This window comes from Arachis stenosperma, chromosome 8, assembly GCF_014773155.1.
Source record: "Arachis stenosperma cultivar V10309 chromosome 8, arast.V10309.gnm1.PFL2, whole genome shotgun sequence".
Lineage (NCBI taxonomy): Eukaryota > Viridiplantae > Streptophyta > Magnoliopsida > Fabales > Fabaceae > Arachis > Arachis stenosperma.
Genome location: NC_080384.1, coordinates 46,876,287 through 46,888,281, shown reverse-complemented (window position 1 = coordinate 46,888,281; position 11,995 = coordinate 46,876,287). Strand labels below are relative to the sequence as shown.

General features: G+C 31.3%; 2 protein-coding genes across 2 annotated transcripts; both read left to right on the top strand.

The window, feature by feature from the left end:
• The first annotated feature begins 1,076 nt into the window (after positions 1-1,076).
• Positions 1,077-1,706, top strand: LOC130946076 (uncharacterized). Its single transcript, XM_057874759.1, has 2 exons — positions 1,077-1,179; positions 1,417-1,706. Exons 1-2 carry the CDS (start codon positions 1,077-1,079, stop codon positions 1,704-1,706), a joined length of 393 nt encoding a protein of 130 aa, XP_057730742.1.
• Positions 1,707-5,413: 3,707 nt separating this feature from the next.
• On the top strand, positions 5,414-11,215 carry LOC130946671 (uncharacterized). Its single transcript, XM_057875502.1, has 5 exons — positions 5,414-5,618; positions 5,970-6,111; positions 8,029-8,255; positions 9,380-9,637; positions 10,690-11,215. Exons 1-5 carry the CDS (start codon positions 5,424-5,426, stop codon positions 10,993-10,995), a joined length of 1,128 nt encoding a protein of 375 aa, XP_057731485.1. The 5' UTR covers positions 5,414-5,423; the 3' UTR covers positions 10,996-11,215.
• Positions 11,216-11,995: the final 780 nt, after the last annotated feature.

Here is an 11,995-nt window from a genome sequence, read left to right as displayed (position 1 = left end):
ATAGAGATGCATGCTTCGCCCTTAGTTTCTTGCAAGATGACGAAGAATTCATTGATGCATTAAGGAAGCAAGCTCATGGCCTTAGGATCATATATTAGGAGGTTATTTGTCATTCTATTAACATCCAACAATATCTCAAGACCAAACATGTCTGGGATAGATGTTGGCATGAACTCTCAGATGATATTTTGTATCGACAGAGAGCCGTGATGAACATGAGCAGTGAGTTTTATTAATTACAATGATAAAAGTTTTTTCTTATTGATCATTTTTGTTTGATTGAATTTTACAGTATCGTATATATGCAGAGTTAACAATATCAAATGATGAGATTAAGCAGTTGTGCTTAATGGATATAGACAAGATCTTACATTCCTATGGTAAAACCTTGAAGACATCCTCCTATGCCTTTAGCAACTGAAGTTGATAGTTTTTTGTTAACCGAAGGGTTATTAGGGAAGAGATAAACTTTAATAAGGATGATTCAAAGAAAAATGTCTCAGACATGTAGCCATCGCAACACCTGAGCAGAGATATGCATTCAATAAAATTATTATAGCTGTGTATTGTGATGAATGGGCTTTTTCTTTGTGTATGGTCATGGAGGTACTAGAAAAACATTTATTGGAACCTTATGTTTGCTGAGATTCGCTCGATGGGTGATATAGTATTAAACGTTGCTTCGAGTGGTATTGCATCTTTACTTCTTCCCAATGGAAGAATGACACACTCAGGGTTCAAAATACGCTGAATATAACTGAGGATTCTATATGTAACATCAAACCTGGTTCTCCTCAAGCAATGTTGCTGTTGAAAGCCAACTTATAATTTGGGATGAGACTCCAATGGTTAGTAAGTACTGCTATGAAGCGCTTGATAAATGCTTGGGTGATATCATGAGGTGTTCTCCAATATATAGCAAGATTTGCCCTTTGGAGAAAAAGTGGTTGTTCTAGGTGGAGACTTTAGACAATTCTTTCTATCATTTCACGAGGATCGAGACAAGATATCGTTCATTCAACTGTGAATTCGTCTACCTTTGGAAGTTTTGTCAGGTGCTCAAACTAACAAAAAACATGAGACTCTCTGTAGGGACGACTGCTTCAGATCAAGATGAGACAGAGCAATTTGGTGAGTGGTTATTGAAAGTTGGTGATGGTCTAAAGGTGAATATGGATGGTGATCTGAGATATGTCTTCCAGGAGATATTGTATTCCTTCTTCAACTAGGCCTTTGATGAGTTGGTTCATTTTTCTTATCCAAATATTTTGGAAAACATGTCCTCGAAGGATTTTTCAAAGCAAGAACTATACTGGCTCCTACACTAGACATCGTTGAAGAGGTCAACAACCATCTGATGGCTATCATTCCTGGGGAAAAATTATATTAGTTCGGATTCCATTTGTATGGATGAAGGGAATATGGAGAGTCAACTAGATCTCTATGGTCCTGAATTACTGAATAGCATAAATTGCTCTGGTTTGCCTCCACATAAATTAATACTCAAGGTTGGTGTTTCGGTGATGTTACTGAGGAATATTGACCAATCTAGTGTTCTTTGTAATGGTACAAGGCTACAAGTTAGGAAGCTTGGAAATCATGTCATAGAATGTGAAGTCTTAACGGGTAACAATGTTGGTCATATTGCTTTGATTCCAAAAATGAATATGGTACCAACAAATGAAACCGTCCCAGTTAGATTCTAACGAAGACAATTTTCCATAATAGTATCGTTTGTCATGACAATTAATAAGTTTCAGGGACAAATTTTATCTCATATTGGATTGTACTTGCCCAAACCAGTTTTTACACATGGCTAACTATATATGGCACTTTTAAGAGTTAAGAGTAAGAGATGTTTAAAAGTTTTACTTATAAATCACGTAAAAATGTCTGCAGATTTAACCATCAATATTATTTATAGAGAAGTCTTTAAAAAAATAGTATTCTAATATAAATATTTTAATTTTATTTTAAATTCTGTATCAGTGTATAATTATTTTACCTTAAAAAATATAAAATAATTATTACTCACTTTTTTTTTAAATTAAACTTTGATTTTGATAATAATTTTATAAATTTCTTAAAATAATAATTATTTTATACTTTTGTTTTAAATATCAAAATATATAATTTTTTTTACTTTTATAAATTTTTCCGTGCTGAGCACGGGTTCATACACTAGTATTCTTTAAAAATCCTTGATCAGAAATATAATTTATACACCCTAAAAATTTTTGTAATTGTTTTCTATCTTCTATTTTATTAGGAAATAAATTTACTTTTTCTAGAACATTGGTTGTAGTTTAGCTTTCCTTCAGTGGATAGAATTAATCCAAGAAACTCTATTTCTTTTGCTATTCTTGCTTTCTTTTGCTAAGAACTAATCCTTTTTCTTTACATCTTTCTAAAACTATTAATAATTTTTGAAGATGATCTTTTATCCTGTTTTGTAAAATTAGTATATCATCAATGTACACTAAACAAATTCATTTAACTCCTTTAGATTTTCTTCCATAAATCTTTGATAAATACCTGGGGCTGTTTTAATCCGAATGGTAATACATTCCATTCATAGAGCAACACACTTGTTGATTCTTTTGTTGGGCAAGTAAAAGCAATTAATTTCTTTGTTTCTTCGTCTAAACGAAGTTGCCAATATCCTGATTTTGCATCAAGAGATGAAAACCAAGTTGCTCCTTTGATTTTTTCTAAAATAGAATCTTTCTTGGAAGTTTATGAGCATCACCAATAGTTGCTTCATTCATTTCTTAGTTTATTACCATTCTTCGTTTTCCCCTTTTAATTTCATTATTGTTTTCAACGTAAAAAGCTGGAGCCGCATGAGGACTTTTACTTAATCTTATAATTCCTTTTTCCAAAAGATCTTTACTTTAGTGAGAACTCTCTATCTCTTACGGAATAAGGAATTTTATTTGGAACATTTATCTCTTTTGTGGGATCTTTTAATTTAATGCTTACTAATTCGTTATTTGTATTTTTAATATCTAAAGGATTCAGCACAAATTTCATCCAAAAGTTCTTCTATCTTTATTTCAAGATTATTTTTTGGAATATTTATCTGAAAGTATAGATTTAAATAACATGTTTATAATATAGAAAATATTTTAAATTTTAAGATCTTATCTATAGTAGTAGTTGGTATTTTATACGTTTTGATTTTTGATTTATTGAAGAATCGTGTGGAGCTTTTAAAACTATATATGTTAATTTGAATGAATGGATGATATAGTTTTAAAAAGTTATTCCTATGATAAAATCCATTCCAGAATACATATATATAGATGGAACAATGAATCTATAATTGAATAAAATTTCAACCATCTCTGCTTTTTGGTCAATTTATGTATTAATTTGTCAGCTATTCTAACTCTTAATGGTTTCTTTAATTTTTTCCAATCAAGTTTTATATTTGAACTAGCAAAGCATTGTGTTGCTCCAGAATCTATGAAAGCATTTATAAATTTTTCTGTTATTTTTATAGTAATAAATGTAGCATTATTACTCAGTCTCTGAGTCTGTTTCTGAGATCATCAGATTCTTCTAATGGTTCCATGAAACAAGACTTAGCAATTTCTATTTGTTTAGTAAGATCCTTTTTATCCTTCTTTTTGGGCATTCATTTGCGTAGTGTCCTTTTCTTGGCAATACCAACATTTACAATTTCTTTTTATTCGGGCAATAGTTATTTCTTTGTCTTTTGTTTTTGTTATTTTCTTTCCTAAAATATCTCTTTTTCTCCAGTTTGGATAGTATTTTCTTCTTCTAAATTGATATTTTTTTTTCTTTGAAAATTTTTATTAAGACCATATTTTGAGGTATCTCTTCATTATCCAGCAAATTCTAATTATATTTGCAAATTTTTTGAGTTGCTTCTTGCATCAACGTTCTTTTATTTCCTCTCTTATTGCAGAGGTTGCTCCACCAAAATTATTTTCATTGTTCCTCTATTTATTCTCTTATAAATCTTCCCATTATAAATTCATTAGCAGGATATGGAAGTTTTGTTATACATACTGAGATAATGATTTTTATCTTCTTCTTTTAATTTGTAATAATGTATTCTATATTCACATATATAAGATTCCACATTACATAAATCATATATCTGAATATTAGCTAAATGGTTTTTTGCTTCTTGATATTCTTTATTATAGACTTCTTGTCTATGATCTATAATATTTTTTCCAAAAAATTCTTTATATAGAATCATCATTATATAATATCTTATCATAAGCTGTTGTTTTTGTTTCTAATTCTTCTATTATTTGGTTTTCTATTGATGTCATATAATCTCTTATAGTTCCTTTAGTATGAAATCCTATGTAATTCCAAATGTCTCTTCCAGACAATTCACTAAGTTTTGGATTAGTAAAAGCTTCTAATAAGAAGGAATTCAACCAGTTTCGAAAATTTCTTTTTCGTTCTTTTTGCAGTCTAAATCGAGCATTTTTCTCCTTCCATTTCCTGGATTTTAGGAACGTATTTTGATGGTATTTTGTATATTTGAATCTTTATATAAATCCTTTTTTAAAAGCATATTATCAAAACCTGTTTCCCATTTAAATTGAGATTGATTATCCTTAGATGTTCCAGCTTTTTTACTTGTATTGGAATTGCTGGTTCTTCGTCACTTGAATAGTCTAGAATGTGTTCTTCATTTTCTATATTTTCAGCATTTACTAATTCTTCTTCTATTGAAAACCATGTTCCATAATATTATTTTCTTGAGCCATTTTTAACTGTTTAAAAGCATTGTAACTTCTTCTAATTTTTCTTCAATATTCATAATTTCAATGGTGGTTTACTTTTAAGTCTGTTATGTTGATTATATTTTGAAATTTTTCTTCTTTGGGATTCTCTTTTTCCTTATTTCTTTGAAATTTTATAGATACTAATATTTCTTCAAGCATATCTACTATAGAATTTAATTGTGGGTTAAAAGTATGACGAAGATGTGGGGAATCATTTCCATGGTAGTATTTTTTAGAAATTCCATGTGAAAAATAAGTTTTTTCAGGTTTTTGAAGTCCTTCAATAAAACTTATAGTAAAAGATTTTGAAAAATCATTTGTATTGATTTTAAGAATTCAGTGTCATTACAATTAACATTGGTTAAAATCATTAATTTTTGATCTATTAGTTTTGATAATTTAATTATTTCTTCTCTTAAATCTTCTAATTTACTTTTTTCCATTAGGTGACGCTTTTCTTTGTGAAGGGTTACGGTTTTAAGTTAAAAGTGTGGTTTTAAAATGTGTGGTTTAGATTTTGCCACATAAGCACATCTTTAAAACAACATCTTTACCATATATTTCACCTAAAATAATATGATTGTATTTTTGAGAAACAAAAACCCCCTTGGTTGGGCAATTTGGCAATTATTGGGAGAGAAAGGAAACATGTCATTTTCAAGGCTACTACAAGTCACACTCCAGAACCCCCTTTTTTGTTTCTCACCCTCTTCAAATTCAACTCTTTCATTCCCCTTCTTCACCCTTCCACTTCCACCAACTCAAAAACCTCTCATTGCTAAAGCTTCATTCTCATCAAACATGGTCAAAGCTATCAGAGTTCATGAACTCGGTGGCCCTCAGGTTATGATTATGAACTATCAAAGCGACCTCATTTTACTTTTTATTTTATTTTTTCTTTTCAATTGGAACCTGAATTTTCCTTTTTCATAATTTTAGTATGCTTTTCCTATTACTACTGTTCTGATTTCAAATTTGTGTTGTATATTCGCCACTTTAGTTACGTAATGCAACCGTCTCTATGATTCAGTAGTGTTACTATTCACTCTTGCATTTTTTTTAAACAAATTTTTATTTTTCGATATATTCGATTTATTGTTAAAATTATTTGAGATTAGAGATGTGCTGCTTCTGTGTTCTGTGGTTTGCTTCATTATCCTGTGACCTATTTCTTGGTTGTAAATTTGATGACAGGTTCTGAAGTGGGAGGATGTGGAAATCGGAGAGCCAAAAGAAGGCGAGGTGCGCGTGACGAACAAAGCCATTGGCCTTAATTTTATCGATGTCTACTTTCGGAAAGGAGTTTATAAAGCCCCTTCATTGCCTTTCACCCCAGGTTTTTGGAGTTTATTTACCTCTTATCAATTGATCTCTCATGAAACATTTATGCCAATGCCAAAAATAAAAAAAGAAAATGAAAACAAGAGGTAGAGAAAAATTGTTTCGGTTCTGTAATGCCATTACTGAGCAGTGACCTGAAGACTTGTTTGTTCTAGTGTTCGATTACTCCATGCAGCAATCCAAACTGTGGATTATTTAGCTTCTTTTAGTTCTTAGTGGTTAGTACTTGGTAGTTTCAACATAGAAGGGGATGAGGTTTCCAATGATTCACTTGCAATTGGTTCCTTTACTGGGATCAGGTAGAATTAATATTTCACTAAAATGTTTTATTAGTTATAAGTTCTGACAAAAATCGTACATTGTATTCTTTCTATTTTACGTACTGGAACATTAGATTTCCTCCTACTTATTACCGCAAAGAACACAAGGAAATGATTGGATGTCAACGAAGTAATATTCTAGATTTTGTTGATGGCTATGATACATGGATTCTTCAAAATTAAGGATGTATTGTATTGCACTGGTATCTTTTAAAGAGTATTTGAGTCAGTTATGAAGACCTGCTTCACCATCTATTATCCGTAGAATCTGTGGATAACTGACCACTGGTTTTTAATTGCGGTTGTATTGATCCTGTTTCTGTGGTTAGATCCTAGTGTATGATCCTTTTCAGAATGCAAAAGATCAGATTCATTACACAAGTAGAGAAATGTCAGTTTCTTTCAATCTCAAATTCCCTCAACCTTTTCCTTCACTTTCCTACATGTTCTTTCTGAAACCTAACTTCTGACGAGGAATCTAGAGCTTCAAATTTCCCTTGGGTATATCCTGATGCATCTGCTGTTCAAATCACTTGACAATTGTATCCTCAATCTGCTGCAAACTTGCCGTTGAATCTCTCAAATCCTTCAGGCTTGATTCACTCCAATTATCTGGCATCAATCATGCTTGATGGCAAAAATTTCTGGCAGTGGAGGCAGCAAGAGTTTGCAGTGATCAAAGGCCATATGATTATACTGTGAACAGCTTTTAAGATTATATAATTTTTAACTATACAACCATAAACCATTAAAGTAATGGTGTGCTTTGCAAAAATTATTTAGTAAAAGGTTATTAAATGGTGTAAAGATTTATATCTAAATTATGCTGGTGTAGTTGATATTCTCTCTCTATGTTATATATATATATATATATATATATATATTGTGTGCTAGTTAACAGTATGTCTTCATTTTGGGAATTTGGAGTTTATGTATGACATTTAATTTTGATGGTAACAGAGAGGTTTGAACCATGAAGAGGCCATTAGCACAAAATGTGCAAATCCAGATCATATGGAAATATTAATTTATTTGAATTCTCCTTGCTCCCAAACTTTCACCGGTTTTGCTTGCACAGTTGGCTGTTTTGTAGAATCGAACAAATTAGAAATAATGCCCCTCTTCTATCCAAAAATAATAATGACTCCTTGTTGTATATAATAAATAACATCTATCTATTCGCCATAAAAAATTTCTTTTTTTATTTGTTTTCTTGTTTATTTTTACTCCTCGTGTTTTTCCTTTTTCTAAAGAATATAATTCTGCATCGTGTACTAAAAATAATTTGTCGCTACATACATAAGACTAACTGACACCTTAGGTTTCAACATCCTTCGGTCTTCTCTTTTTCTAAGTTATGTAGTATTCTTATTCTCCGTTGACTATTGGTGATCCCTTTCTTAATGAATTGCCATTCTCTGATTTGAACGTCTTCCATTGAGAGTTTAATATAGAAAAGCAGTATAAAACTTGAAAGGAAGGAAAAGAAAATCAGCAGGATAAGCAAATTACAAATATACAAATCCTAATATGTCAAATACTTGATGCAGAAAGTATCATATGTTGATTAGTTTTACTTTTAATGTGTTCAGGTATGGAAGCTGTTGGGGTTGTCACAGCCGTTGGTTCTGGACTCACTGGTAGGAAGGTTGGAGATCTTGTTGCGTATGCAGGTCAACCAATGGGCTCATATGCTGAAGAGCAGATTCTTCCTGCTGACAAAGTAGTTCCTGTACCCTCCTCAATTGACCCAGTTGTTGGGGCATCTATCATGCTGAAGGGCATGACAGCTCAGTTCTTGGTTCGCCGTTGTTTCAAGGTAGGCTTTTATAATTTGTATTTATCGCTCTTTTTTTGTTTTCATTTGATTTTGTTATTTTTCTTGGAACACTGATACGATTGGCATTTTATACTCCTAATTTTTAAAATCACAAATTAGGGAACATCACAAAACTAGTAAGGCACTCCCTAAGATTGTTTTCTTAGGGAGAAGCTAGTTGATTCCATGTTAGAAATATTTCATTATCTGAGATAAATATTAAAGAGATTCTTAATATTTTCTAAACATAGTCAAGCTCCACAGTTTCACCAGATAGTGTTTCTACGTCTTCAAAATATAAAAGAATTCCTGAGATTTGTTTTGTGACTTTAAAGGCATTATATGTATATTTCAGATAATTGATCTTCCGACATTTGTATTTGTGTTTTAAGGGAAGTTTGGTTTCCTTTATGATTTGTTTATATTGTCAACCTATGGATGCAATAAGTCAGAAAAAGAAAAGATGAACATTATTACTCCATCAGAAATTTTGTCAGATTGATCGGGATGAAATGGTAGAACCTCATTGATCCAAGGGTTTAATATCACTCATTGATCCAAGAGTTCATCAGAAATTTTCCGGCTGTCTAGAATTTTCCTTTTTTTTTTAGGAAAAAAAAAGTATTGAAATGCTTAATTACTTTGTCTAGTTGAAATGATTTAATAGTAGATTTTGAAACAAGCAAGTTTTATCAAATAAGATTATTAGATGTTGGCCTCTATTTGGTAGTAGTTTCCGTATTGGAGTATCATGTTTGCCAATCTAAAAGCATACAAGAGGGATTTTTACTCAACGATACTGAGGATTGATACCTGGCAAGATGTGCCTGAAAAAGAGAGAATGCTACAAGTCTTTAGTGATAGTTATCAAATTAGGATATTCCTCTTCTGGGTGATAATCTCATTGTAAATTGAAGGTGTTACTGCAGAAAGATATTCCTCTTCTAGTATATACTTGAAGTAAAGCACAAAAGAAAATTTGTTGTAATTTATAACAGAAGCAAGAATTTTGCTATTACTGTAGTTGATTATAATATTTCTTGAGTTCTATGCTTTGCCTTAAAATCCTGTTATTTGTTCCCCATGTTGATGATAAACAGAAACCAATACATGTAACTTCATAGGTTGAACCTGGTCATACTGTCCTTGTACAAGCAGCAGCTGGTGGAGTTGGATCCCTATTGTGCCAGTGGGCAAATGCGCTTGGTGCAACAGTTATTGGAACTGTATCTAGTAAAGAGAAGGCAGCTCAAGCCAAGGAGGATGGCTGCCATCATACTATAATCTATACTGAAGAGGATTTTGTTGCTCGAGTCAATGAAATTACATCTGGAAATGGAGTCGAAGTAGTTTACGATTCAGTAGGAAAGGATACTTTTCAGGTAATTCTCATTCTATGCAATCATATCCAAGTGAAATTTCAATATCAAAATGCTGGGTAATTTTTGAGTGGAAAGATTTAACTGTTAATCTTGTATTTTGCATGATGATATCATCAGCATCACAGTTGCACCTTTTCTATTTCTGCACGAAATTTTTTCTGTTACGAAGGCTGAGTTTCTAGGAATGCAACTAGATTTAGGGTTCAGTTGATCCTTTGATGATCATTTTTAACTAAACCATCAACAAGCACCAAGTAAGATTGTAGATACAGAACTCTAACAGTGCATGTTCTTAATATGAATGACTTCCTGGATCTTATTAAAGAAGACTGCCTCTCTTTTCAAATTAGAAATGAACTCATTGTTCTGTATCCTATCAGCATTGTGTTTCTGTGAATTCGTAGACACAATAATATGAAAGCAGATAAAGTTTCTATACTCAATAATTGTTCTAATAAGAACCCTTTAATGGTTGAACACAGAGAGAAAAAGAATATATGCCACGGTTTGATTTACAGATTGAACTACTCTCATGTTAGTATACTATTGATGGAATTTAACAACATGCTTGGTATAATGTTCTACTGATTTCTGCACGATGGACCTTTTTGTTATGAGACATATTTTAAGGGAAAAATGCAATTAACAGCCTTTAACTTTTGCTCGTATGCCCTTAACAATGTAAACTTTCAAAACTTTTGTGCGAACTTTTCTTCCAAAATTATGGTTTTTACAGACAGCATAACACCTCAATGGGAGAATAATTTTGGAAGACCTGTTTTCAGTGTATGGACAACTCCTGAGTGTTGAATTGCGTATTTTGTAAGTTTATGACCTAAGTTGCACATGAGCTAAAGTTTAGGGGAGTTAATTACATTTTTTCCAATTTTTAATTTAAACATGGAACCATGGTTTAGTATATTTGTGTCAGTAATGTTTCTTTCTATTTTTCAAGAAACTGCGAATGTAATGAGAGAAAATTCTTTTAGGTGGTATGCTATTTTTTCAGCTCTTTTTATTTTTATTATTTACTTATTTATATTTTTTGCTAGGGATCTTTGGCTTGTTTAAAACTTCGAGGCTACTTGGTAAATTTCGGGCAGTCATCAGGTACTCCTGATCCCGTTCCATTGTCTACCCTGGCTGCAAAATCCTTGTTCTTGACAAGGCCAAGTCTAATGCAATACAATGTCACTCGTGACGAGCTATTGGAGTCTGCTGGAGAGGTGTTTACTAATGTTGCTTCTGGTGTGTTGAAGGTGCGAGTTAACCATACTTACCCTTTGTCTGAGGCTGCAAAAGCACATGAAGATCTTGAGAATAGGAAGACCTCAGGGTCTATTGTGTTGATACCTTGATGATGCTATCAATTTGTATGTAATAAATGTTCTAAGCACCTGGTTCTTGTTCTGTCTTTTTTATTTCTCTTTGAATGGAAATGGGTTATAGATTGTAACATGTAGATAATGTTTGGTATGGTATTCGTCAGGTTGTTATGCTTAAAAGAATAATTTTGTTATCATTCTCTAAAGATGGTCTCTCTGTAGACATAATACATGATAGAGTTTAATGGCGTCATTTGATTTATGTAGTCAACTCCATTTAGTAGGACAAAATTTTTTTTTTGTTGTCTCTGAAGATGCAAGTTATGTGATGCTCTTTCTGGTTCCTGTGTCTTTTTTTGGTCATATTTTGTTGCTTCACTAAATTCTAATGGGAATGTTTAGTAGGAAAAATTTAGAGTTAGTGTAATTCAAATACAAGATATAAATATAAGGAAAAAAAATATTAGTCACCAAATATTTCTCAGTTCTCACTTTTAATTCATGATTTTTTTTTGGTGTATTTCTCCCCCCGCCCTCCCTTCTTCCGTTTTCTCTCCGGGGTTTGAGTCTTGAAATCAGCATGTTATTTTTAATTAATTTGGTATTTTTTTATATTAAAAAAGTGAACATTACATGTGTTTGAATTAATGTTTGCAATTATAAATGTTGGTATTACTGTACATTTGTAAAATTAATTTTGATCAAAATTGAATTAGTATTAATATAATTTATGTTTGAATATTTTATTTTCAATATAATTTTGAGAGATTGATTGTCACTTGGATAGAAGTAGTTAAAATTGTGTTTGGAATTTGGATGTATAATTATTAAAAAATAGAAAAATTTATAATATTATTTATATTATTTTGTAATTCATTTCTTATAATTGAATAAAATATATTAATATTATTTGAAAATATATATATATGGAAGTACAAAATAAAAAAATATTAATTTTAAGTAAAACTAGACTGAATTTGTTTTATTTTTTAAGGTACTATATACTTATTAGTTATTAGGCTAAATAAACAAA

Coding starts and splice junctions, on each gene's coding strand:
- LOC130946076 (XM_057874759.1), top strand. CDS start 1,077: ATGAGACTCTCTGTAGGGACGACTGCTTCAGATCAAGATGAGACAGAG. Junction 1,180..1,416: donor TCTAAAGGTGAATATGGATG/GTGATCTGAGAT, acceptor GTATGGATGAAG/GGAATATGGAGAGTCAACTA.
- LOC130946671 (XM_057875502.1), top strand. CDS start 5,424: ATGTCATTTTCAAGGCTACTACAAGTCACACTCCAGAACCCCCTTTTT. Junction 5,619..5,969: donor ATGAACTCGGTGGCCCTCAG/GTTATGATTATG, acceptor ATTTGATGACAG/GTTCTGAAGTGGGAGGATGT. Junction 6,112..8,028: donor TTCATTGCCTTTCACCCCAG/GTTTTTGGAGTT, acceptor TAATGTGTTCAG/GTATGGAAGCTGTTGGGGTT.